Source organism: Bos grunniens, chromosome 19 (assembly GCF_055505025.1).
Source record: "Bos grunniens cultivar Pamir isolate PY7600 chromosome 19, Bosgru_T2T1.0, whole genome shotgun sequence".
NCBI lineage: Eukaryota > Metazoa > Chordata > Mammalia > Artiodactyla > Bovidae > Bos > Bos grunniens.
In genome coordinates this window covers 9,617,975-9,643,409 of record NC_141183.1, presented here as the reverse complement: position 1 = coordinate 9,643,409, position 25,435 = coordinate 9,617,975, and the positions used below count along the sequence as shown (strand labels likewise).

The following is a 25,435-nucleotide window of genomic DNA, read 5'->3' as shown; positions in this document are numbered from 1 at the left end:
GTGGAGGGTGGGAAAGACTCACCGAGGCTGGAGGCCCTGAATTAACTGAGCACCAGCCTCGACTCCGGGGCCTCGGTCACTGGGTGAGATGACCCAGTGTGGCCAGCGCCCCGGGGAAGGGCAGACGGCAGGGTCGGGACCACTGCGGAGGGGCCTGTCCTGGGGAGGAGCGTGCAGGCGCTGAGCCCTGGTCTTGGCCGCAGAACATCCACCTGGTAGCCCGGTGGCTGAGCACCCTGGACAAGAAGCTGGAGAGGCACAGCGCCGGCAGCCACGATGACTACCGCGTGTTCATCAGCGCCGAGCCGGCCCCCAGCCCCGAGAGCCACATCATCCCCCAGGGCATCCTGGAGAACGCCATCAAGATCACCAACGAGCCGCCCACGGGCATGTACGCCAACCTGCACAAGGCCCTGGACCTCTTCACGCAGGTGGGACCCCTCCCCCGGGACCCCTCCCCCGGGACCCCTCCTGTGCTTTTCACCCACACTTTTCCCCACTGGGACCCCTCGACAGATGTCTGCCCCTGATCTGGCTTTCTGGCCCCAGGCCTGCCGCCCCCACAGAGCACTTGGCCTCCGGGTGGTGCTCGCAGGCCTGAGCCGGGGAGGAGGACACTGCTTAGCTTCCAGAAGCCTCTCTGCTCAGAGCCACCTGCTTAGCAAAGACCAGTTAAAATCTCACCTGCCCAGAGAGAACTAGCATTCAGACTCAGGGCTGAGTCTGCCTTTCCCTAGGGCCACCTGCTTTCAGAAGGGCTTTGCTAAACACCCCCTCCCCCTTCACAGGTTGTTTTTGGAGAGTCTGGGATGTGTAGACGATGAGGAAATGTTAATAACTGCACAGGAATTATATTGGGGAATATTTTATTTGGAAGAAGTATCAGTAATTTGACTTGTATCCTATACTTACGTGATACAGTTGCATTCAAAGCAAAGACAAGCAAGCATTCTCTACCCGACTTTACAGACCAGCGCAGAGCAGTCAGGGGCCTTAGGGCCCACCCCTATCCTCCACCCACCTTGCACCGCCCGTGAAGCAGCCAGCAAGGATGGCCTGGCCCCGCCGGGGCACCCGTGTGGACCCCACCTGACCCGGGTGTGTCCTCCCGCAGGACACGCTGGAGATGTGCACCAAGGAGATCGAGTTCAAGTGCATCCTCTTCGCCCTGTGCTACTTCCATGCCGTGGTGGCCGAGAGGCGCAAGTTCGGGGCCCAGGGCTGGAACCGGTCGTACCCCTTCAACAACGGGGACCTCACCATCTCCATCAACGTGCTCTACAACTACCTGGAAGCCAACCCCAAGGTATGGGCCAATCTGGTGCCCGCCCGCCCACTCCATTGCTCCGTCTCATGTTTAAGAGACGTTCCCTTGGGTCCATAAGCCAAAGGAAACCTGACTGCATGAGGCTCCTCGTGACCCCACCCATCTGACAGCATGGTTAGCACCCAGGCCCTGATCGGCCCCTCCAGCAGTCCTCGGCTGTCTGGCAATTTTTATGACTCCATGAGGGTCAGCATCTTTGGGAACCCGCTCATCCTGCACCTGAACAGGGATTCCCCCAGAAAGGCCAGCCTCCTGGGCAGTGTGGTGAACTGGGAAAAGCCGAAGAAGGGCCTCGGGGGCTGCAGGCCTCCCCAGTCAGTGTCTGGAGGCAGAACACAAGATCAGAGGGCAGGCCAAAAAAAAAATCTCTCTGGAGACACAGAGCACTTCCTTTCGTTCTTGTTGAAAACGGAGACAAACGTGTGAGGCGCTATGAAAGCCGCCGTGAGGGCTGCAGAGAGGCAGCTCAGCCAGGAACTCTGGCCGGAGGGCCCCAGCTGGCCTGTCTGTGGCACAGAGCGGGGATTTGCGGGCGTGGGCCTGAGGTGGGGTGAGTCCACACGCGACCAAAGCCAGAGGCGGCCATGGCCTGGGGAACCGAGAGCCGCCCGGCCTCCAGCCTACTGCGCTCCTCTCGGGATCTCCCACGTGGAGCGGGGCCCTGGCACAGGACCTGTCTCTCTGAGCCCCCACCAGGAGGCAGCAGAAGGGGACCCCATAAACTCTGGGCTCCTCCGCACTCCTGCACAGCAGCACCTTCCTACACTGACTGCGGTGGACATTCTGCTGGCCCACAAGGCTCCCAGGGCACCCAGACTGCTGGGCCCAGTGCTTGAAGGCCGAGACACGCGCCCCAAGGATGTCTGAAAGCCTGAGGCTCAGAGCACCCCCTCCAAGCTTTAGGGGCTAAGAGACAAGGGGTGGAGAATACCCCCTGCCCATCATAAGAAAGCTCAGATGCACTGGGAAGAGGGGAGACCTGGGCCAGCTGTCCTCAGACCCTGGAGGAAGCGGACCTCCCAGGACGGCCGCCACCCAAGCCTGAGACTGGAATGTTTGTTTGCTCAGTTCCTGGCAAAACACCCAACCCCAGACAAAGCAGGAGGGCAGACCGGGTGGAAGCCGGCCCTCCTCGGGGAAGGGGACGGCAATCTCTGTTTGCAGGTGCTGGTGAGGGTGGGGGTCACTTCACCTGTGACAGGGTCTGAGCTGCACGCCAGCGGCACATCTTACGACACTCGCACAAGTAAACAGACGCAGGAAGACGTGGAGGAAGAATTGCATCATCACAGTAGCTTCGTCAGAGGAGTTCTCTCCGGGAGATTCGAGTGGGAGGAGGAGTGGTGCTGGGAGCTTGTAACGACATTTACGCAGAAGCTTCCCTCGTGACACACAGAACCTAAGAAACCACTTCAGGACGCACACCATGTGCTCCCATGACCGCCGGCGTGAGGGACGCTCGGCGTCCCGCTCAGCAGCATGTGCTCAGGCCTGGGACCGGGGCCTGCAAGGCCCAATCATCCCTCATTCCAGCCCATGGCCCCAGGGAGACAATGTTGAGTAAACACCTGCCATGAGGTCACCCGCCGCCCACAGCCCCTCCGTCCTCCCAACTCTGAGAAAGTCAACCCGGACTCTAGGGACAAGGCCTGGCAACTTGTCTCTGAGCAGCGCTCCGGGGACTCCATCCAGCAGGTGGGCACACAGCACCCGCCCCCGGGGGTCAGTCCCACCAACCCCCTACCCGACCCGCAGGGAAGGGCCGTCCCACCAAGAGGCCGTTTGCGGAGACCAGGGAGGCAGAGCGTGGGGTGTACCTGACCCCACTTGGCAGGAGAAACAGAAGCTGTCCCCGAAGCAAATACACAGAATGCAGAGAAAGCAGCTCAGCACATACTCAAGATAACCAAGCAGAGAGAAAAAGTGAGAGTCACAGATGACAACGAAGAGGAGATTAGTATTCCAAGTCAAAGTTCATGAGAGCACACCAGACAAGTTCTTGGGACTTCCCTGGCGGTCCAGTGATTGGGACTCCATACTCTCACCCCCGACGGTCTGAGCTGGATTCCTCGTTGGGGAACTAAGATTCCCACATGTTGTGCGACTCGGCCCCCAAAAAAAGTCAACAAGTTCTTATTCAATTAACTTTAACTTGTCTGTTCTTGGCAGCCAGCTGCCATCCAGGCAGGGCACTGCAGGAGCTGCATCAATGCCCACCTTGCCCTTAAGGAGTCGCAATCCTCAGAGAAAATAAGTGTGTGCGGTGAGGTCTCAGGCCGGGCGGTACATGTGATGCACAGCATGTCTCAACAGAGAGCCACAATACACTCTGGGTTTCAAAAGCTTGGTGCAAAGCTAACAAAAAAAAGTGAAATACCTCATTCATAATTTTGATGCTGAATGCCTGCCGGAACAATCTTTCCACTTAAGTGGCTGCTGGAAAATCGGAAGTCTCGTTCATGGCATCCCCGTGTGGCTCTCACTGCTGGACAGCGTTCTGCAGGAGCAGCAGCTACGCACTGGGATGAGAAGCAGGAAGGGGACAGGTTCCCAGCAGTTGGGGGTGGGGGAGATCTGCACCCAAGTGGCTTCAGAGGAGTGCAGTCGTGGCATGTGGTGGCCAAAGGAGCGGCACCCCAGGCCAAGGGCACAGCGTGGAAGCTGGGGCAGAGCCGAGGGATGCGCGGAGAGACCCGGCCACCAGCCGGGGGATGCTTGTGTGTGCTGCCTGGTTTGGTCGGGTTCCCTCAGGGCAGAACCAGGCTTTGGGATCGGGGAGAGGGTACTTGCTGGAGCTGGCTCTGCTACCGGAGCCCGCGTGGGCAAGGCTACTGGAGTATGCTTGGGACCAGGGCCCTGTGGGGTGGGGTCAGTGAAAGACCCACTAGACTGTGAAGACAGGAAGAACTGCACTGCGTGGCCAAAAAGATCGCCAGTGCCCCAGAGCCAACACTCCGTCCATGGAGAGTTACTGCTCTTGTTGGAGATGGTGGTGAAGGGAAGGGTCACAGGCAGCTCCCCGTTCCAGCCCCACGTGGGGGAATAAAGGGAGCGGGGGACAGGCGGGCTGCGGGGGTGGGGTGGGCCTGCGGGGACTCAGTGCCGGTGCCAGGGGACTCATGTCAAGGGAGAGCGTGGAGGAGGGGTGGGCACAGGGCCAGGGAGACGGGGTGGAGGCTGGAGAGCCCCTCATGGGAAGAGGGTCGAGGAGGGGCTGATCCCATTCAGCTGCTGGCTGGAGTCAGAGGGGAGGCAGGGCCAGCCCTGGGCCTGGTGACCGAGGGTAGCGGGTGACCCTGCAGAGCGGGTGGGGAGGAAGGGGCAAGGGTGACATGAGGGCCTGGCAGGCCCCCTGACAGCAGCTGTCCCCTCGAAGGTGCCCTGGGACGACCTCCGCTACCTCTTCGGGGAGATCATGTACGGCGGCCACATCACGGACGACTGGGACCGCCGACTCTGCAGGACCTACCTGGCGGAGTACATCCGGGCGGAGATGCTGGAGGGGGAGATCCTGCTGGCCCCGGGCTTTCAGATCCCCCCCAACCTGGACTACAAGGTGAGGAGAGCGCCCTCCAGGGATGGGGTAACACATGAGACACGGGCGCCCTCCGGGAGGCAGAGCAACAGGGGAGTGCTAGCCCGTGGGCTCCCTGGAGAGGGCCTCCGTCATGGACCTTAGCACGGACCCTCCAGGAAGAAGCCAGCGGGCAGGCAACCCAGAAAGAGGGTTTGAGAGGCAGCCTCCACAGAGCAGGAGGGGAAACGCCCTCTCTGCAGTGGGGGGCAGCCCCAACAGGGGGTTGGCCCAGAGGGCAAGGGGTGGACGGAAGGTTCTGGGAAACGAGGCTTCATACGAGGACAGTGCAGGCTCCAGCTCGTGCGGCTCTCCCTGCTCACCTAGCCCCCCTTTTGCAGGGCTACCACGAATACATCGATGAGAACCTGCCCCCCGAGAGTCCCTACCTGTACGGCCTGCACCCCAATGCGGAGATCGGCTTCCTGACGGTCACCTCGGAGAAGCTGTTCCGCACCGTCCTGGAGATGCAGCCCAAGGAGACAGACTCGGGGGCTGGCACTGGGGTCTCCCGCGAGGAGAAGGTGGGTGTCTGACCCCCACCCGGCAGGGAACCTACAAGCTGGCTGCTGTGGCCCCAAACTAAGCACCACTAAGCACCGAGCGCTGAGCTAGAGAGCGCCATCCCCACAGTGCCTCCCTCCCCAGGGCTCTGAACCAGCCCGGCCCTGCCCCGCCCTGCCCCGCCCTGCCCCGCCAGCACGGGGAAGTCGAGATTCTCGACTGGACTGGAGCGGAGCCTCGGTGCTATGAAGCCCCACGACCTTTTCTCCCATGACTGACCAGAGGTCTACGGGTGGGCAGTGGTATAAGGGCCCACCATGGGGCCACCCCTTGAGGGTGTGACCAGCACGTCCCCGCAGACAGCTCCCACCAAGGACAGGGTCACGACCCCACGACCACTGGGTGACCTGATGGGGGAGGGAGGCATCTTCAGGAGGTCTGAAGGCCCCGGGTAGAGCGGCGATGCTCCTGAGGGCACAGCCAGATGGCCCTGACGATGAGCCCGGGGCTGCACCCCCACGGTACCCTTTTCCTGGCAACTCTGCCTGCCTCGCTCCTGGGCTTGGAGGTGAACTTCGGGGCAGTGTCCTGGCCTGGCACTGGGGCAGGGCTGGGGCCCAGTGACACGAGCCGGCTGGGGACTGGCTTCCAGGTGAAGGCCGTGCTGGACGAGATCCTAGAGAAGATCCCGGAGACGTTCAACATGGCCGAGATCATGGCCAAGGCCGCTGAGAAGACCCCCTACGTGGTGGTCGCCTTCCAGGAATGTGAGAGGATGAACATCCTGACCAATGAAATGCGGCGCTCACTGAAGGAGCTGAACCTGGGGCTGAAGGTCAGAACGGGGCAGCAGGACCCAGGGCGGGACCTAGATGCGGGCTGACCACCCTCGGCCATGGGCCAATGAGCCTGAGGCCACTGAGCCGCACCCTCGAGGTCCCTGGGCTGGAGAAGTGGGCACCTCAGGGCCAGTGACGCCTGGGTCTGCATCACTGCTGAGCGCCCCAGCACCCGCGACTATGCGTCCCCCAGGGAGAACTGACCATCACAACCGACATGGAGGACCTGTCCACAGCCCTGTTCTATGACACCGTGCCCGACTCCTGGGTGGCCCGGGCCTACCCCTCCATGATGGGCCTGGCGGCCTGGTACGCCGACCTGCTGCTCCGCATCAGGGTAAGGAGACTTCCGGGGAGCCACTGCACGCTCAGCAAACCCATCCCCAGGGCCTGAAGGGCAAGGCTGGGGAGCAGGAGTGTGCCGAGGTCCCCGCTGGCCCGGCCTTGGTCAGAGCAGGGCCGAAAGCGCCTGGGCCACACCTCAGGGAGACAGGCCTCAGAGTGCAGGCACTTCCCCTCGAAGGAAGCCCAGGGTGAGCTCGAGGTGTGAGCAGCTCCTGTGGCCAGAGATGCAGAGGCCCTCCCAGCAGGTCCAAGAGGCTCCAGAAACACCCGTTGGGGCGGCCACCTCCTGGGGGGGGCCAGGGAAGGGAGCAGCAGCCTTTCAGACTCGAGCCTCTGACACTGAGCGCCCCCCGCCCAGCGAGGGGAACCCGGGCAGGCGGCGGGGGCCCGCTGCCCACCGCGGTGTGGGGGCAGGGTGGCTCCAGCTCGGCCCCGCCCCTGCCCCTCCAGGAGCTCGAGGCCTGGACCACAGACTTCGCGTTGCCCACCACCGTGTGGCTGGCTGGCTTCTTCAACCCCCAGTCTTTCCTCACGGCCATCATGCAGTCCATGGCCAGGAAGAACGAGTGGCCGCTGGACAAGATGTGTCTGTCCGTGGAGGTGACCAAGAAGAACCGGGAGGATATGACTGCGCCCCCCCGGGAGGGCTCCTACGTCTACGGGCTCTTCATGGAAGGTAGCTGGCGCGGGCGGCACAGGGCCCTGGAGCCTGGTGTGCCTTCTGAGGGCGGAGGGCCAGAAGCCAGCCCCACCCCACACCCAAGGGCATGGCAGCCTGGCCCTCCTCGGAGCCCCGTGAGAGGCCATCACGTGGCCAGGTCCCAGCAGCCGCGGGGGGCTCAAGGCCGGCGCTCACTCAGCCCCCACCCTGTCCTGCACCAAGCGAAGCCGGACAGGACCGCTCTGAGTTGAGTGCCAGCCCCTCCCCCGCGACAGATGTCACCCCTGTAGTGGGGGTGTCAGGCCCCCTCCCCACATCCCCAGAGATAAGCACAGCAGCAGGCGTTCTCCATGTTTATTGTGGAATTACAGGAAATCTCAGCGTCATTAAATAGGGTGAGTAGAAATAAGTCCGGTTCAAGGAGGCAACAGTTCAATGTGCGTCTACACGTTTACTGCGCACGGACACGACAGACGCCACAGGGGAGGGGAGCGGGGAGCTTTAATCGGTCACTTTTAACTGGAGTTAGTTTCCTGCCCCTGACAACACCACAAATGTAAACAATGGAGCCCAGGGCTTCAGGGCTGGGCTGGGCCGTCCCTCAGACGTTGGCAGCGAGAAGCCCCCCACCACACCCTCTGCTCGCAGCCCCACGTGTGGTGATCCCAGTGCCAGTCCGGCCTCGGCACATCGCTTCAGGGGTAGGGGTGTGAGCCAGGCCCCGCCCCTCCCTGCCAGCGAGACAGACGGGAACCAGTCACCTCACCACGGACCACCCTGACCCTCGGGTGTGCCATCCCTGCAGGAGCTCGCTGGGACACCCAGACTGGAGTCATCGCTGAAGCGCGGCTGAAAGAGCTGACGCCAGCCATGCCCGTCATCTTCATCAAGGCCATCCCTGTGGACCGCATGGAGACCAAGAACATCTATGAATGTCCCGTGTACAAAACACGCATCCGTGGTCCCACCTACGTCTGGACCTTTAACCTGAAAACCAAGGAGAAGGCAGCGAAGTGGATCCTAGCGGCCGTGGCGCTGCTCCTCCAGGTCTAGCTGGAGAGAGGCCCACGCTGCCCTGGGCCAGGTCCTGACTGCAACTTCAGCTTCACAGCTGGGATCCCAGTCCTGCAACTGTCATTTATTTTCACAGGAACTGATGGTTGCTTTTTGTTCTCCTAAATAATCGAGGCACTTCATAGCACATCTGGACTAATCAGAGGCGGGGTGGATAGGATTAAAACAATGATGCTACTGAGCCAGGCTTGTCTGATTCACTGGAGCTGGCCTTCAGCTCGGCGCCTGGTGGCCACCAAGGGCCTGGCACAGGCCTGGGGGCGAGGCCCCGATTCCCAGCAGCTGGAGGAACAACCCAGGACCCAAATCCTGACTTCCCACAGGGGCGGCTGGGTTAATCTTCCCCCATCAGTGGCCTGGAGGGTTAGAGCTGGAGGCAGTCCCACCCTTGGGCCTGATGCTACATGTAAACACCCACCACTAAGGGGCCAGGGCGTTCCGTTCCCTATAAACAGGAGCTGCCACCTCCACAGGCTCTGTCTCCTAAAGCGTCCTTCCTTCTCTGAAGGAAGGAAACCTCCCTCGGTTATGGTAATGCCTCCTCCCTGCCCCAGAAATCTGAAAAACAAACTGTTTCCAAAGAGGGGCCATTTCCATGCACCTCAAGTACTTCCCTGTCAACTGCCCACTTTCTGAAATTGCTGGGAACCGGAGGGACCACTATGAACGCGTGTCTGTGCCCTGAGAGGTCACAGTAAACGTGCTCAGTGCTGGGCAGCACCTTCGTTGTCCTTCAGCTCCCGCCTTCTCCCCAGCAGTGCTCACTTGTTGCCACCACAACAGACTTTAAAGCAAAGTGCATAATAGACAAAGAAGGGTGTCACATAATAAAGGGATCAATACGAGAAGATGTAACCGTTACAGACGCACCTAAACATATAAAGCAAACGTTAACATGTGCAAAAGGAGAAAGACAGTAACAACAGCAACGGGCTTTAACACCCATTTACAACAATGGACAGAAAAATCAATAAGGAAATAGTTGTCTCAAATGACGCATCAGACCAGTAGGACTTTCTAGATAACCAGCGCACATTCCATCCAAAAACAGAATGTATGTTCTTTCAAGCACACGTGGAATGTTCAGCAGGAGGCATCGCGTGCTAGGAAGGAGACCAGGAAATACCTGGAAACGACGAAAATAAAACGCCACTTTCCAGCATCTGTGGGATGAAGCAAAACCAGTTCTAAGACTTCCAGGAGATCCCAGCAATACAGGCCTACCTCAAGAAATAAGAGAAATTTCACACAGCCTAACCCACCCACCATCTAGGAATCAGAATCAGAAAATGAAGAACAGACACCAAGTCAGCAGAAGAGGGCCGGCTGCTCAGCAGCCAAGAAACCCTGGGGTGAGTGTGTCCTCGGGCACTGCAACCCGGGCTGAGCATGGCAGTGGGCACCAGGAGGGCCAGGGCCCCCAGCCCCCCGTGCTTCTAGCACAGGAGACAAGGTTCAGGAAAGGTGGCCCCCCACGCCCTCCACACACAGCCTGCCCACGAGCCAGCAGGGAAGGGACGAGAGGTGGCCCATCTCATTGCACCCTGAGCTCCAAGGGGTGCAGGTGGCTGCCCTGGTGCCGCTCCTGGAGCTGCCCCAGGAAGGCCCCCGTCTGACGGCTGGGGGGCGGTGTCCCTATCGGCAGCCAGAATGACCTCAGCAGGACCGAGAGCAGCAAGGCCCAGACCTGCCTGACTCTGCATGGCCAAGCCGACGCACGTAGTTCAGAAAAGCAGCTGCGCTGCCCTTAAGGCTGCCCCAGGGGACGGGTGCAAACAGAGCGAGAAGCGGACAAGGCAGGCGGCGAGCAGGGCCCGCAAACTCCAGAAACAGACGCCGGGGGGGGGGGGGGGGGCGGGGGGGGGGCCTCACGTGCTGGACCCTCAGTGTTTCCTGGCTTAAAAGCAGAGTAAAGGAACCTGACCCCCCAACCCCACACTCCCCGCGCCAAGAAAACAAGGGCCTTGCTTTCTAAGTTCACCTTGATCCTGAAGTTTTGTAAAAACCTTTTTCCAAGGATTCTCATCCAATCCATGGGTAAAGAAGCAGTCCTCGAAGGCCTACCTCTGGGGCCAATGATCTACAACAATCCTGGGTCTGGTGGGGCTAAGAGGGAGAAGGAAAAGTGTCCCTCAAACCCTCCCTCCCAGGGACCTGGAGGATCCACGCCCCTTCAGCAGCAGGGGTTGTGGCCAGAGTCTGGATGCCGGGCAACCGCCTCTGCTGGCCAGAAGGGGCCACTGTAGCCCGTGGTGTCCAGGCTGGAGGGACAGGAGAGCCACCACTCTGACTGGAGAACACAGGCCTGCCGGTGGCCACCACGCAACTCATGCTAATCCCTGGTGATAACCACAGAATGCGGAGGTTTTCCAATTTTGCCTCCAGAACCTGAAATAAGACAGTCATTCATTCTACATCACACACGGCGAGTCGATGACAAAATTCTCTCCATGCTGTGAGACGATTCACCCTGGAGCTGCAATCCGGTCTCAGAGATAGAGCCTGGGACGAGCGCTGTGCTGCATCTGAAAGTGCCGTGAGCCCAGCAGCAGTCCCGGGGGAGAAGGGTAGGGGCCCAGGCTGCGGTGAGCCCAAGGGGGAGAAGGGGAGCCCCCTCCCCCAGCCACAAAGCAAGCAGGCTGCCTACTGCTCAAGCCCGGCTGTGGCGCAGGCTCGCTCTGGGCCCACAGCCCCTGCAGGAACGCAAACGCTGTTTACCGAAAGCCTCCCTCCAAACAGAAACCCAGTGCCCGGCACATTCCTTTGGCTTCCCTCCTCTGATCGTCCACAGGACAACTTAATAACTGGTTTGAAGACAGTGTTAACTGATGTGCTGCTGCCCCTGGGCAGCGTGGCTGCGGCTCCACCCCACTCCCCACCGGAGAACCGGCAGACCTGTCTGGGCCCGGGGGCGGGGCCAGGGCCGCTCCAGGCTCAGATGGGGTGCCCCTAGCCCCGGAGCCCCGGCCTCCCAGGACCCACGCGCGAACGTGACCATCGGAGCTGCCAGCCCTCCGCAGGGAGACACGGCAGGTAGGGAATCCCATTTGTCTCCCCCTACCCCCAACTCCCTGCCACCACCCCGCCCCTGCCAGGGGTGAGGGCCAAGCCCTGGGGCCGTGAGGCCTCCTCTCTGGACCTGAAGCACCAGTCCTCTCTTCAAGCACCTGAAGGTGTGCGGAGTGGGCCACACCAGGCTGGGAGGTTTTTGAAATCTGCTCCCGGAGACCCCAGGGGCAGGGGAGGAGTGGCCCCGGGGAGAGAGAAACAGCAGCAGGTAGAAGAGGCAGCTTGGGGGAAAGGAAAGCATCTGCATCTCAGCCTTTAAGCATTTTTTTACTCTCTGAATTTTTGTGTTATCTGAATAAAGTAATAAAATGTTGAGAAAAAAACGAAGTGAGAAAATGCAACCTTTTAAAGTGATGAGGAGAGAACCGTGACCCCAGGACACACACGGGGCCAGCACGGGCCAGGCTCGGCCGCTCAGCCTCCTCAGCCTCCACCCTGTGCTCCCGCCTGCTCGCTCTCCTTCCCCCACAAGCCCCTCTGCCTGGCTGGACCAGCGGAGTCTGCCCCAGAACGTCCCACCCCGAGACTGATCCACCTGGGGCCAGGTCAGGGTCTAAAGAGATCTGAACCCAGAGGGTCACTCAGGAGAGACCCCACCCCTGACGGCAGCCCTGGGGGCCGTCCCACGAGGCTTCCTCTTGTCCCCCCCTGGGACACAGCTGGTGGCCCGGGGCCTCGGGGCTCTCGGCAGGCTCCTGGGTGGGCAGAGCGAGTCCCGTCGCCAGTCACTGAGACCACCACGTGTCTGCAAGCACAACCCAGGAGTGTCGGGGAGACGGGGTCACAGCCTGTCTGAGGCTCCGTCCGTCCTGCACAGCCCAGGCAGCAAGCCCGGGTGCCCCCACCATGAGTGCTGCCCCTCTGCCCCCGCTGCCTTCAGAACCCCGTGCTCCGCGACGGACAGTGGGCACAGAATCTACCCCGGTGTCCGGCAGCCATGAGGCCCTGGCCCCAAGGCCACCTCCGGCCCCCATGCGAGCACAGACACGTCCCACCACGTGACCCCACCACGGCCCTGGGACCCGACGGAGGGTGTAAGGGCCACCTCATTAGCAGCAGGCTTCCAAGCCTTCGATAACCACCCATGACCCCAGACACACACCCCTGGGCAGGTAACCAAGGATGGACCAGAGAGCCCCCAAGCCCCTGCGAGAGGCCCCGGGACCCCAGCTGGAGAGGACCGCCCGTGGCCCCTAGTGACCCAAGGTCAGTACCTGCTGTCCTCAGAAGAAGTTCTTGATCAGCGGAGTCACCATCTTCACCCACAGCTTCACCTGCCGGCTCGGCTGCTCAAAGGTGGCAGAGGACACCACGCCTGCCCTGCGGTAGAGCTGCTCCTGCTCCTGGGGAAGAGGGACAACCAGGAGTCACAGGGCGGCTCCAGGACCAGCCACTCGGCCTGCTGGCCCTGGGGCTCCGCGGGGGCCCTGGCGCAGGTCGTCCCTGTGAAACATCCCTGGGGAAAGCTAGTAAGCCGAGTGTCTACAGTTTGAAGACTGAGGTGCGTGGGGAACAGACAATTTAGAGCTGAAGGAATTCAGCTGGTGGAGGAAATATTTAAAAGTGCACCCTCGATAAATGAGGCAGTGCAATTAAAATAATGAAGGTCCTTTTTTAAACAAGACACAGTTTTTCTTCTCTCAAGCTGGCAGAAAGTGGTAACGTCATCAGCCCTGCTGACGAAGGCCAAGGGAACAGGCACTCCCGGACACGGCTGATGGAAAGGGGGGGGCCAGGTCCCCGTCTGGAGAGCAAGTTGGCAACAGGTTATCGAAAGCCTTGAAAAGCTCCATGTGCAAGAGTTTATCCCAAGAAAATAACTACGCACTAAGATTTCTGTATGCGCGCATTTATCACGCCAACATTTATGATGGAGAAAACCTGGAAAGCACCTAAATGTCCAACAACCAACTAATCAAACATAGCAAACCATATGACACACCGGCATTCACCACGAGCTGACCATGCCCTGGAGAAACACTGACCTGAGGATATGGGAAGGCGCACCACAGACTGAGTGCAAGGCACGGGGTGGGCACACAACACAGTCCTGATTTCTTTAAAAAGAAAAAGGCCAAGTGACACTCTCCGTAAGCCCACAGACCAAGACCGGCTAGGAACGACCGAAACAATTTCAGTGATTATTTCTGGGTGACAGGGTCAGTGTCTTCTAATTTTCCTTCAATTTTAAAGTGAACGAATATTACTTTCATGTTTAAAAACGCTGACATAAGCCTTGTCTTACATGGTGTTCGAGAAGAGGACTGCCCTGGCGGCCCAGCAGCTAAGAGTCCACTTGCCAGTGCAGGGGCCATGGGTTCGACCCCTGGTCTGGAGGATCCCGTGTGCCGCGGGGCAGTGAGGCCCACGTCCTGGAACCTGCGCCCCGCGACCAGAGAAGCCACGGCAGCAGAGAGCAGCCCCCGCTCTGCACACCGCAGAAAGCCCACACCCAGCACGAAGACCCAGTGCAGCTAACAATGAACGAACGCATAAAAACATCTTTGAGACGAGAAACTGCCTCTCTTTTAAAACACACCCTCGAAGCTTTCCCGAGGCAGAGGCAGCAGTCAGAAGCTGTGACTTCCCTCTCTGAGCCTTGTGTCCCTTCATCTGTGAAACCCTGACTACCCCACGCCCCAGTGAGGCTCCCTCAGCACTGGCTGTGCCAACACTCCAACCATGTTGGCACCAGGAGCCCCAGGGGGGTGCTGCAGTGCCGCCCCCCGACCTGCCGGGGGCCGGACGCTCTCCTCTGGGGGGTGGGAACGGAAGCCGTGTCCCTGGCCAACCCCTGTGACCCAGTGAGGACGGGAGGGGGGGACACAGCGCCCTCAGAACACGACAGACTGTCCGCAGCTCTTCCCGTCAAGGGCTGGGGAAATCTAGTGCCCGACTTCACGTCTTCCTGCACAGCCTGCATGCTCAATCCCTTGTGCGCCGGGCCAGGGCCGGGGTCCCTGGCGCTTCGCGTCCGAGCCGACTGTGCCGCCCCCTGACCGCGGCTGGACGGGCCTGTCGGAGGAGCCGGCCTTGGTCTCCAGGGGCTGCTTTGCGGCGGTCTCCACAGACCCGGCTCCAGCTTTATGTTTTTCCAATGAACATGCAGCCAAGATCTCAATTAAATTACCAGAAACACTTTAAGTTTCCTCACAGCCTCCGCACAGGGAAGGAGAAGGAAGTCAGCTGCTCGGGGTCACAATGCTGTTCAAGGGAGGCTTCCCTAGGTCACCAGTGGGGAACCGTGCTGCCCGAACAAAACCAGGAAGCTTTCAGTTTTTATTGTATGTACTCAGTGAAGGGAAGGACTGTGGATTTGGATAAAAATATCTCCCCACTCCGGTGCCCAGGAACACACGGACAGGGCCCTTCCCTGGGACCCCAGGAGGACTCCAGAGGTGGCTTCTGATGGCAGGGCCCCAGGCAGCGGGGTTTTAGGGACTTTCTGGGCTCTGGGGAGGTTGTGCAGCTGGGCAGTCCCAGGATCGGGCCTCACAGGGGCCTCTCCGGAGGGTGGCTGCTGTCCCGGTATGTAAGTGCACAGGTGGAGTTATCCAGAAATGCCTTTCTGCATGTTAAAGGCACAGAGGTGAGCGAGCACGCCTCTAAAGAATGGAAGGGCTGCAGTGGTGCGGACTGTCACCCTCCCAACAAAAGCCCCTGGGACTCAGGTTTGGGAAGAAAAAGAAAATATCCCAAATATGTCATTTGGGGAAGCAGCTCCTGACCACAAGCGGCCCAACTTTTCTCAAGATTCAGGATGTGGGTTCAGTCCCCCTACTTGGGGAGCGGGGGGAGAGTGGCTAGCACCAGGACTCTGGGCACAGACTTGCTCCCCCCAATCAGCCCCAGGCCCAGAGCCCTGGGGCCAGGCGCACCCTGACCCCTCTATGTCTGGGAAACCCAGCTCTCAGCAGTGAGGCCGAGGTCCAGGAGATGCTGGTGCTCCTCTCACCCCAGAGCCCTGAGGCCGGCCAGCCCCTGCTGGAACCTCGGCGGGCGTTTGCTGGAAGCCTGACCATAGCATCTATGATCTGCTGAGCAGATCAGAGTCTCCCGCTGGCCGCCCAGAGCCCAACCGCCGCCACTTCCCCTCGGCCCCGGTGAGGCCCTTCCTGGCACCAGGGCCCTGCTCAGTCACTGACAAGATTCCCAGATCACAGGAGGCAGATCCCGGGGAACCAGGCAGTTACCATTTCCTCGTCCATCAACAAAGGCTCCAAGGATTTCGCAACAGTAATTTCCAAACACAAGAATAAAGGCTTAACACAGCCCCTGCACTTCTGAGGGCTGGCCTCCGGGGGTGTTATCTACGCTCCCATGACTCAGGAGGAAAGCTGGCACCTCCCCTGGAGAGGCTCTGTCGTAAAGGTCATAAATCCATGAACCCAAGGATCACCCAGGTTTCACGTGCACAGGTGCTGTGCTTGCGTCCCGAGAGTCCACCAGCCGCTGCTGCAGGTGATCCAACACAGAGACGCCCGTAGAAACAGAAAGGGGTTCATCTGCACTCATTCTCGGCTTTAAATGGAAAGACCGCCATCGCAGGAGAAGGCTGAGACCGCTGCCCCTCTGGGAACCAGAGCTGCGTTCCGGTCCCCGGGAGCCCAGCGCTCTCCCCATCCACCCTGCAACCAACCGTGGGCCCCTAGCAGCCAGCAGCAGGGGCTGGGGATCCCGCGCCCCGTGACTGACTCTCCAGCCCCAGCTTGGGAGAAAGGCCACTCGGGGGAGTCTATTCCCAGGGGAGTGGGAGGTCCTCGCTGGACCACACGACACGCCCGCCAAGCCAGATCAAGCGCATTAAGTTCTCTCCTAGGACCACCCCTCCCCCACCCCCTCGCTCTCAAAAGTGCCTGCCTCCCCCTCTCACAGCTGCAAGGAAAGAAATCCTATTACAAGTGTGACAAAAACAATGCAGGAATTCCAAGACACCTTGGAAACGGGCCTGCCCTGCCCCACCGCCATCCCGACACAGGCAGGTGGCAGGCGGCATACCAGCCTCCATGGGGCCCTGACCACCACCAGCCCCTACAAACACACCACGAGGGGACCCCGCTCCTGGCCAGGCACACCTCTGAGCAGTCCCTCCACCACCTCCTGCAGTCAATCCCAAACCAGATCACTACCCAGTGAAACGATCTGAAGGAAAACAAATAGAATCGAAGTTCTCAACGCAAAAGGATCGTCATGCTGACTGGAGGGCACAGCAGTCTGGGACCAGGACAGTCCGAGCCCTCACCACGGCGCAGCTCCAAACAAACCACCTCTGTCTGCACGGCCTCTGAGGTCATTCTAAGGGCTGACTCTTTTTTCCGGCTTCTGTCTCCACTTGCAGAGACTCTGGCTCCCCAGATGCCCCTTCCGCCTGGGTGGCAACCCCACCTCCTGCCTCTCCCTCCCCAGACTCTGAAGCACCTCTGAGTCTGCTTCAGACCCTCTGGGGAGGGTCGTCATCAGAATGACCCAGGCCGCCCAAAGCTGCTCCCTAACAGACCTGGGCGCGCGTCCTGTGTGACCCTGGCTCCTACCCCAGGAGCTGATCTGCCATCTCAGAAGAGGTTGGGACCAGGGCCGTATTCACATCCCTGTGAGAACAAAGCGTTCTCTGCCCATGTAGGAAAACGCAATGTCCCCGAGATGTTGGGGAGAGCACCTGCCAGGGAAGGGCAGGCCCCAGGTGCAGGCAGAGGGGTGCAGCAGGCCTCCCTCGAGGCCGGCCAGCGGCACACACTAGAGGACCCCGGTTCTTTCCCACCCTCGGGCCCCAGCAGGAGGCAGCCCCCAGGCACCCGACTGCGCCCCCACCGCCCCGCAGCCCCAACCGACCTGGTGAAGCTGCTGCTGCAGGGCCCGGCTCTCCGTGACGATAGCGATCTGGGCCTCCAGGTCCCGGTGAACCGACCTGTACCCAAAATTAGGAGAGCCAATCAACGTGAGACAGGGCAGGCTGCTCCCTGCCAGGTACAGCCAGAGGCCTGCAGGGAGAAGGAAACGTGCAGACAGGAAGTGAGCACGGCCGCCACCACAGCCTCTCCGCGCCGCGCTGACCTGGGGGAAAAGCAGGCTCGCGGAGTCCCGGGAGCAAGGCCGGGGGGTCCCGGGACAAGGGGACGGGCTCCCTTGGAGGACGGACTCCCCCAGGGCCCACTCTCGGCCCCGCCCGCTGACCTGGGGGAGAAGCTGCCCCGCGGGGTCCCGGGAACGGGCTCCCCGGGGCCAGGTCGGCCCAGCCCAGGCTGCCATGGGAGGCGAAGGCCCAGTAGGGTCTGCAGGGCGCCCAGTGCTCTGGGCCCGCGGGGACAGCGGCCCTCTCCGGTGCACGGCATGGCCCGCAGGGTGAGAAGCGTGCTTCTCTGGTGAGGCCCGTGCTCAGGCTCTGTTCTCACCCCCACCCTACCCCCCGACGCTACTGGACACCCCCGTCACCCCTCCCAGACAGCGCGGGGCCTTTACTGCCCGCTCTCCACGCTGCCTCAGCCACGTCCTGGCCACCGTCCCATCTCCCCGTCCTTCCACAGGCCCAGAGGGCAGGAGGCCCAGCAGAGCTCAGGTCACAGCTGCTGCTCATCGAACAGGCCAGCTGAGCCCTGGGCTGGGGAGCAGCTACCTTTTCACCTGAGCCTGCAGATGGGGTCACACCTGACTGGGTTTAAGAACAGGTCAGCTGGCCAAGCAGCCCAGAGGCACCTGCCCTTCCTCCTAGTCCCCCAGCCCCTGCCAGAGCAGAGGGGATGAGCCCCGCGCACTTCCCCCAGAGGAGCTCCCGGGGGCCCTCAAGTCACAGCTCAGGATGTCTGGGCTCCTCTGGGGTTCAGTCCCAGATGTTGAGGGTAGAGCCTGGGTCTGACTGAGGGGTGAAGGTCCCTGACGAGGGAGCAGCAGTCCACACGCAGGCCGCTAAGGAGGCAGGGGGCACCGCAGGGAGAGACTCGGGGGCGAGCTGTTCCCACGTGCAGGTGAGCTGGCCCCAGGCCCCTCCCTCGCGCCCGATGCCGACTGCGGAGAAGCCCACCAGAGGGCTGCAAGTCCGCCTGCTGGGGGCTCGGGGGCTCCAGGCCAGAAGGGCGACATCCACAGGAGGCCAGTACGGCACAGACTGGAGGCCTGTGCTCAGTCCCAGCCCAGAGAATGCGGTTCCGCCCCCCTTTTTCTCTTTTGCTAAAAAATGAGCCCATTAACACCAGAGGAAAGCAGAGCGCGTGTGAGCAGCCACAGGGGGACAGCTCCTTCCTCCGCCCCCCCCGGGAACATGCCGTCTTCTGATAACACCTCAGCCACAGCTCTGTAATGACAGCCGTGGCTTCTCTCAGAACCCTAAACATCACCTGAGACGGACAACACGCAGATCCCCTGCTCTGCACCCCATTCCATCCCTTCCCCCAGTCCCAGGCCCCATCAGAATTACTTCTGTTCCCCAAACCTAACGTCTCCAGGACACCTGCGGCCCCAGACTCCCGTCCTCCTTCGGGGCACCAGGCCTGCCCTCTAGCTTTTCCTCCACGCTGCACCAACAACGCAGCCGGGAACACCCAGGGGGGCCGCCTGAGTCCTGGGCTCCTGTGCAGGCTGCCCGGTGCAGGGCCGGCCTCCTCATACCCTCCCGCCACCGTGAGTCTCTCCTCTGCCAACAGGACCCTTCCGAAGGGCCCACAGGCACACACGAGCACTGTGAGTGAATCAACGTGTGATACACACCAAGCTCCTAAAATAGAAGACCATTTCCTAATTCTCACTCAGAACAAGAGCATTTCCAAGAACATCTTGGGTAAGAGATGACGACGCTCAGCTGCCTGTTCCTGTAATACGCCTGCCACCCCCCAACACACACACACACACACACACGCAGGGGCCACATCAAAGCCACTAGCTTGCCCGCTGGTCTCACTCAACCGATTACACCCCACCCCGCTGGGCCGCTGCATGTGGGCAGGCACACGGCTCACCTGACCGCACGTCCAGACCCCAGGGGTGGGCAGGCCGGCCCCAGCGCCCTGCTCCAGAGGCCCCGTCCTCTGCAGGCAAAGCTCTCCACCTGCCCGAGGCTCAGCCTGAACGCCCCAGCTCTCCTTATGGCTGGAGCGGGGCGGGACAGGTGAGATCTCCACCAGCAGTTACTATTTCCACTATTCTCTTTTTCTCTCATGTTTGGCTGCTCCACACAACTTACGAGACTGTAGTTCCCCAACCAGGGACTGAACTCACGCCACCTGCAGTGGGAGCCAGCGTCTTAACCGCTAGACTGCCAGGGAAGTCCCTGTTCCAACCCTTCTGATGCCAAGATCAGCCCCGTAAAGATGCCGGGTCTGCTGGGTGCTACCTGTCCAGCTGCTTGGAGAGGGGACAGTGAGCCAGGACAGGGAGGCCCCACCAACATGGGTCATGCAGCAAGGCTGAGGAGGGCTGCTTGCCACCAGGGCCCTGTGCCCTCCGAAGCCCCTGCACCCAGGTCTGCGGGGAAGGTGGGAGGGGCATGGTCTGGCGTGCGCTCAGCTGTAACATCTGTCTGAGCAGGGACGCCTTCCTCGCACGGCAGTCTACGGGTCGGCCACCAGAGGCGGACGGCCCAACTCGGCCTGGCCCACAGCTCGCCCGCAGGACCACTGCTTCTCAACGAGTTTTCATCATGGACCCCTGAAGGAGCTTTTCAGCCCCGCTTAAGATGCAGATTGTTTTTTCAGCACTCCCCTGGAGAGTCAGTCTCCAGGTGCTGTCCCTCTGGCTGGTCATGCATGACACACCTGTTTCTCATCCTTCCTCTCCCCACTGCCGCCTCTGCCTCCTCCAGGTGAGTGCTTGGATTAGAGACAGCGCACCTTTAACCTACTCAGCGCTCTGGGAAGGCCTTCTATCACCCCACCAGCTTCCCCTGCAGTCTCATCTGCACAATCTTTCTCCATCAAAAAGAAAAGAGACCATGAGTGGTGAGCCGCCACTTGGTGTGTGGTGACGGAGCGGGGCTGGTGCAGCAGGGCAGTCAGGGGACGCCACCCGGAGCCCCGGCAGCCCAGGACAGGGGCGCCGCTATCAACAAGAGTCCTTCTAGACTGAAGCTCACCAAGTTGGGGGCTCCTAAGCTATGGGTCTGTGCCCTGAGGACAGCTGGGAAACGTGCACGCGGGGAGGAGAAATCGAGAGGCCCTCTTGAGCTCCTGACCGTCTGAAGCTCCGGCCAGACCTGCGCTGCCACTCAGGATGTTGGGGTGAGGACACAGAGGGTGAGCCTGCCAGGAAACCCAGCGCTCCCAGCCCAGCCATAAACTTGTTATCAAGGCCTCGGTCCTCATCCCAGGGCTGACCTTCGGGCCCAACCTCTCCATCCTTCGTTCCCGGAACCTCCGAACAGGGAGAGATTCTGTGACAGGAATGACGCGGGAGGCGAGAGAGTGCTGGGGAGGGGCAGTGGGGGTTGCTGAAGTTCAGCACCGCCGCCCAGGACAGCAGGTCTCACTGGGGAGGGAGCGTGCCGCGGATACCAGGTGACGCCGCCAGGCTGACGCCTTCCGCTGCCCCCCAGCCCTGCGCCTACACCTGCTGCCCCCACCCTGGCCGCCGCTTGAAAGAGGGGGACTGCGCGTGCTGGCGGTCCCTTCGCAGGCCCAGCATCCTCCTCCAGGGGAATCCAGGTGGCCCCAGGCTCCCGCAGCCCTTGCTCACCCTGGGCTCCGAGCCCCTTCCCACCTCGGTGCCCAGCCTCCATTCCAACACCCCCACCATGGTCTTGGGGCTCCACGTTTCTGCTCCCTCCGCCCAGACCTCTCCTGCCCGGGGTCTCCGCTCAGTGTCACCTCCTCAGAAAGGCTCTCCCCAGCCCCCATCTAACAACAGACCCATGTGAGTCTGGAGCCCCCTCCTGCCCTCGTCTTCCTCAGTCCTTCCCGTGATGTGACGCTGAATTTGGATGCTTACTACCTGCTTCCCCATGAACTGGACACCCTCTGAGGACAGAGGCGTCCTGCCCGCTGTGCCCTGAATGCCGCCTGGCACGAGCAGGCCCCGCGTAGACACCTGTGTGAACAAAGTAGAATGAGAATAATAAGGCCTCTTCCAACAGTTGATTAAGTGTAAAAAGGCAAAAGGCTTTGAGGTTCTAGAGCAGGAGCACACAGACATTTCAGGTTAGAGGCCTTCTCTGAGGAGCTCCCCAGAAAACCCCAAAATCCAGCACCTGCCACCTCTCCCCCCACAATGTTCTGCAGTGAATTTCAGAAGGTTCTCAGATCCTGTAAAAACCAGAGGGGACACAAACGTCACCGAGCTACCCTCAGATGGACGAGCACCACCGGCTCCGAGGCCAGAGCAGCACCGACACACCCCAGGAGGCCGGAAGCTGGTGCCGGCTTGGTCTCAGGCGAGCGGCACCCCCCGGGCACGCCTGCCACCCGATGTGAGTGCCACCCCACGTGTGCCCGGCACACAGGGCGGAGCTGCCCCATTCTTGCTGCAGGGTCACCCCGGGCGCCGTGCCAAGCGGCCTATCGGGAAGGCAGTAAAAATAGTGACAGTTCTCACAACCATTAACAGGCGCCTCTGTCAGCAGGAGCCAGAAATCTCTCAACCCAGGGGCCCTGCCCCGCCCTCGCCACACACGCTGCTGTTGTTCATACTGCCTCCAGATGAAATCACACCTCGACAGCAGGCAGAGCCCACACCCCCCAGCACGGACGTGGCCCTGGCTCCCAGCACAAAATCCCACAACGGCGCACACAGCACCTCTCAGGCCCTCTCGTCTCCACGGGGCAGAAAGCTAAGGTGTGAGAGCTACTCCTGAGAACACTCTTTACAGTCACTCGGACTCCCCTGAAGTTGCTGCCTCTCCAAGACCTAAAGAGATGATAAGTTCGTTGGCACAAAACAGGCACAGCACTTACAACCGCTGACAGCAACCTCCCTGGTGGTCCGTGACTAAGACTCCGCGCCACCAGTGCAGGGGGCCTGGGTTCAATCCCTGATCAGGGAACTAGATCGTGCCTGCTGCAACTAAAGAGCCCACATAAAACACCGAGACCCAGGACAGCCAAATAAATAAACATTTCTAAAAAAGAAGAGCTGCCAGCTGATGGATGTTGAAGGGGGACCTCTACCCTGCCCGTACCCCCAAAACTCCTGGGGCCAAGAAAATGCCAGTGAGACTTCCAGCCTCAGTGTCGCCTTCACTGGCCCCCAGAGAGAGCAGAAACAGAGCTACAGGGGACAAGGACGCCTCCTCCCACCAAGGCGTCCTCCACCCCACACAGCGTCGTGGCCACGGCCTCGGACGCCCCCTCCCACCAAGGCGTCCTCCACCCCACACAGCGTCGTGGCCACGGCCTCGGACGCCCCCTCCCACCAAGGCGTCCTCCACCCCACACAGCGTCGTGGCCACGGCCTCGGACGCCTCCTCCCACCAAGGCGTCCTCCACCCCACACAGCGTCGTGGCCATGGCCTCGGGGACCCCAATCCTCCCCCACAGACCACCCGGTCATTTCACAGACCCTCAAGAGCATGCATGTCACGTTCCCTCCTGAGTGAGATCCGAGCCATCGCCCCAGTGGACACGGAAGCAGAACCAGGCCCTCCACTTCTGCCAAAGGTAAATGTGGGCTGAGAACCACACTTCAGGAGAGACCCCCAGCCTGGGAACCTCCGCACCACACCTTGTTTACCCAGGCTCTCCCTGACATACCAAACAGACGTCCTGTGCAAGACTCCAAATAAAAACTAACCACATAAACCCACAATGCCACAGAGGTCTCTAGCACATGGCTTTAAAAAGTGGAAGGTCCCTCCAGTTCTTTGAAGCAACTCAACTTGTTAAAAGGTGCCATATAGTTAAGCCCGCTAAGAAACCAGCAACCAGCCAGTGCAGCGGCCTCTGCTCAGGCCTCTGGGCAGCACTGCTCCGGCCGGGCGCTCAGCCCTGCCCAACGTTCCCCCAACACTTGTGAGCAGAAAACCCCAAGGAACACACCCTGCCCGTGTGCTCTGCCGCCACCAGGCTGCACTGCTGTCCGTGGGCACCTGCAGACCGGCACGGCCGCTTGCCACAAGAAGGCTGTTTCTCCCCATCTAGCCTGTCCACCTCCAGAGGCCCCGACAGGGCAGGGCTTTCCTTCATCACTAGCAGAGGCTGCCTGCAGGTTCAACAGTCAGGCCCAGAGCCCCGGGCTGCCTGACTCCCAGGGGCGTGCGATGCTGACAGACAACAGCTGGAAGGCAAGGAGCTAGAAGCAGGAACGGGACTTCCCAGCTCCTTCTCTTCACCCAAGGGCTTCTGGGAGCAGGAGAACCCAAGATGAGCCCAGGCCTGTCCCACAGCAGCCTGGGGAAGGGAATCATAGCATCAGCTACTCAGCCCTCAGCAAGGATTTTCTAGGGCCCAAACCCAGACACACCGCTCGCACCCAGCACGGGCCCTGCAGAGGGCAGGCAGCCGCAGCCAGCCCACCACTCCCCAGTCCAAAGCCACACAGCATCTACCCTGCCTGCTCGTTGTCCTAGCTTGCCTTACGGAAATGACCGTCCAAAGATGAGCCAAAAGCGGGGTGGACTTAAGACTCCCGCTACTGACCACAGTGCCTAGGCCGGGAAGGACCTGGTCTCTCCCTGCAGCACTGAGTGACCTGAGCTCGGCTCCTGCCCTGAGGACAAGGTGCCTTCTGCGCAGAGTCCCACGCTGCCTACCCCGGCCACACTCCCTCCCTTCCTCCCCAACCCCCCACAATTGCACACACCCTGGGATTCCTGGCCTTCCCCACAAAGCCAGCTCCCAGATTGCAGGGCCCCACCCGCAGCAGGGCGGGCAGGAGGGAGCGGCAGAAGCAGGCCAGTCCGGGAAAAGGCGAGACACACTGGAAAAGCAGGTTGGGTGTTTCTGTTTCAACGGTAACTCAGAAGTCACCGCATGTTTCTCAGCACAGCTTCACGGAAATAATCCACAGCGCGCTCAGAACTGCCGGGCCAGGCTGCGCTGGGGGCCCCACCGGGACCAGGGACACCCCCACTACCACCCAGCCACAGGGCAGGCGGGCACCAGTGAGCTCAAGGCACTTCCGTGCAGCTCACCAGGCACATGCGCCCCCTCAAGCTCAGAGCTCCTCCCACCCCAGCTCTCTATATCCAGGACCCCACCCCAGGCGCTGCTGCTACTCTCAGAAGTAAAAGAGCCAATCCCAACATACCTGCCACACCCCCATAGGCCAGCCTGCCTGCTTGGAGACACCTGCTCGTGACACATCCAGGATCAGCCACACGGAACAGCAGCAGAGCGCGCTTCCCCTGGCAGACAATGCCCCCTGCCCATGCAGGCACGTGGGCCTCGCAGGAGGAAGTGGGAACCACCCAACGGACCAGAAGCTCTGAGTGGGAGCAGTGGTTCTCAAGGCATCAGAATCTCCTGGGGGGCTTTTCAAAGTTACCATGTTGGGGTCAACCCGCAGAGGGCTGGACCCAGGAGGGTGGGGGTGGCCTGGGCATCAATGCACCCCCAATGGAAACTAATGGTTTAAGGAAACAAAAGCCCAAGCTGAGGTTCAAAGTGATCTCAAGTCTAAACAACACAGATGAGCGGCCGTGACATACCACCCACTCCCATGGTGATCAGCCACCCTGGAAGCCCCCAGGACCAGTGTAGAAGCAAAACAGGTCTCTGAGCCACCAGCGAGAAGTCAGGAAAGCCAGGCGTTTCTTTTAGACGCAGGACTAACCAAGTGGGCTGTGGGTGTCCCCGAGCACAGAAAGGCGCGGTCACACCCAGAGCGGGGTGCACTCACATGGTGCAGCCGCCAGCAGTCCCTCTGCTGAGCGCAGGGCTCTGAGGCCCGTGATTTACAACCCCAATGCCCTGGGGTTGTGTCACATGGGGGCTGCTCCACAGACGCACACAACTGCCCGAGAAGGATCATTACAACGCACAGCTCACACTCCAACCCACCCTGGGGCAGTCCTGCACACGTGAGCAGTGCAAGCAGAGGGCCTCAGTTTCCTCCACTGCAAAAAAAAAAAAAGAGCAAAGGTTTGACTCATAGAGGAAATGACCAGCAACAGTGAGGAAAAGACTGAA

At 60.8% G+C, this 25,435-nt stretch overlaps 2 protein-coding genes across 31 annotated transcripts in view; one reads left to right on the top strand and one right to left on the bottom strand.

Moving 5' to 3' along the window:
• Positions 1-8,505, top strand: part of DNAH17 (dynein axonemal heavy chain 17) — a 96,848-nt gene extending 88,343 nt beyond the window's left edge. The window contains exons 74-81 of the mRNA XM_086356430.1: positions 204-431; positions 1,115-1,306; positions 4,704-4,883; positions 5,243-5,425; positions 6,058-6,240; positions 6,438-6,581; positions 7,040-7,265; positions 8,056-8,505. Coding sequence (XP_086212556.1) covers positions 204-431; positions 1,115-1,306; positions 4,704-4,883; positions 5,243-5,425; positions 6,058-6,240; positions 6,438-6,581; positions 7,040-7,265; positions 8,056-8,303 — 1,584 coding nt within the window. The 3' untranslated portion in view covers positions 8,304-8,505. The remainder of the gene's footprint in view (positions 1-203; positions 432-1,114; positions 1,307-4,703; positions 4,884-5,242; positions 5,426-6,057; positions 6,241-6,437; positions 6,582-7,039; positions 7,266-8,055) is intronic.
• The window catches only part of PGS1 (phosphatidylglycerophosphate synthase 1), a 37,198-nt gene continuing 19,353 nt past the window's right edge, over positions 7,591-25,435 (bottom strand). For 4 of the 30 annotated variants that reach the window (XM_086356414.1, XM_086356428.1, XM_086356425.1 and 1 more), the window contains 3 exons: positions 17,223-17,371; positions 12,608-12,736; positions 7,591-9,487 (listed from right to left, as the gene is read on the bottom strand). In XM_086356414.1, coding sequence (XP_086212540.1) covers positions 12,617-12,736; positions 17,223-17,371 — 269 coding nt within the window. In that variant the 3' untranslated portion in view covers positions 7,591-9,487; positions 12,608-12,616. Of the gene's footprint in view, positions 9,488-11,641; positions 12,139-12,607; positions 12,737-14,658; positions 14,962-17,222; positions 17,372-25,306; positions 25,363-25,435 lie in introns of those variants that run through there. The other 26 variants (XR_015147277.1, XR_015147286.1, XM_086356415.1 and 23 more) reach the window with 24 other exon arrangements.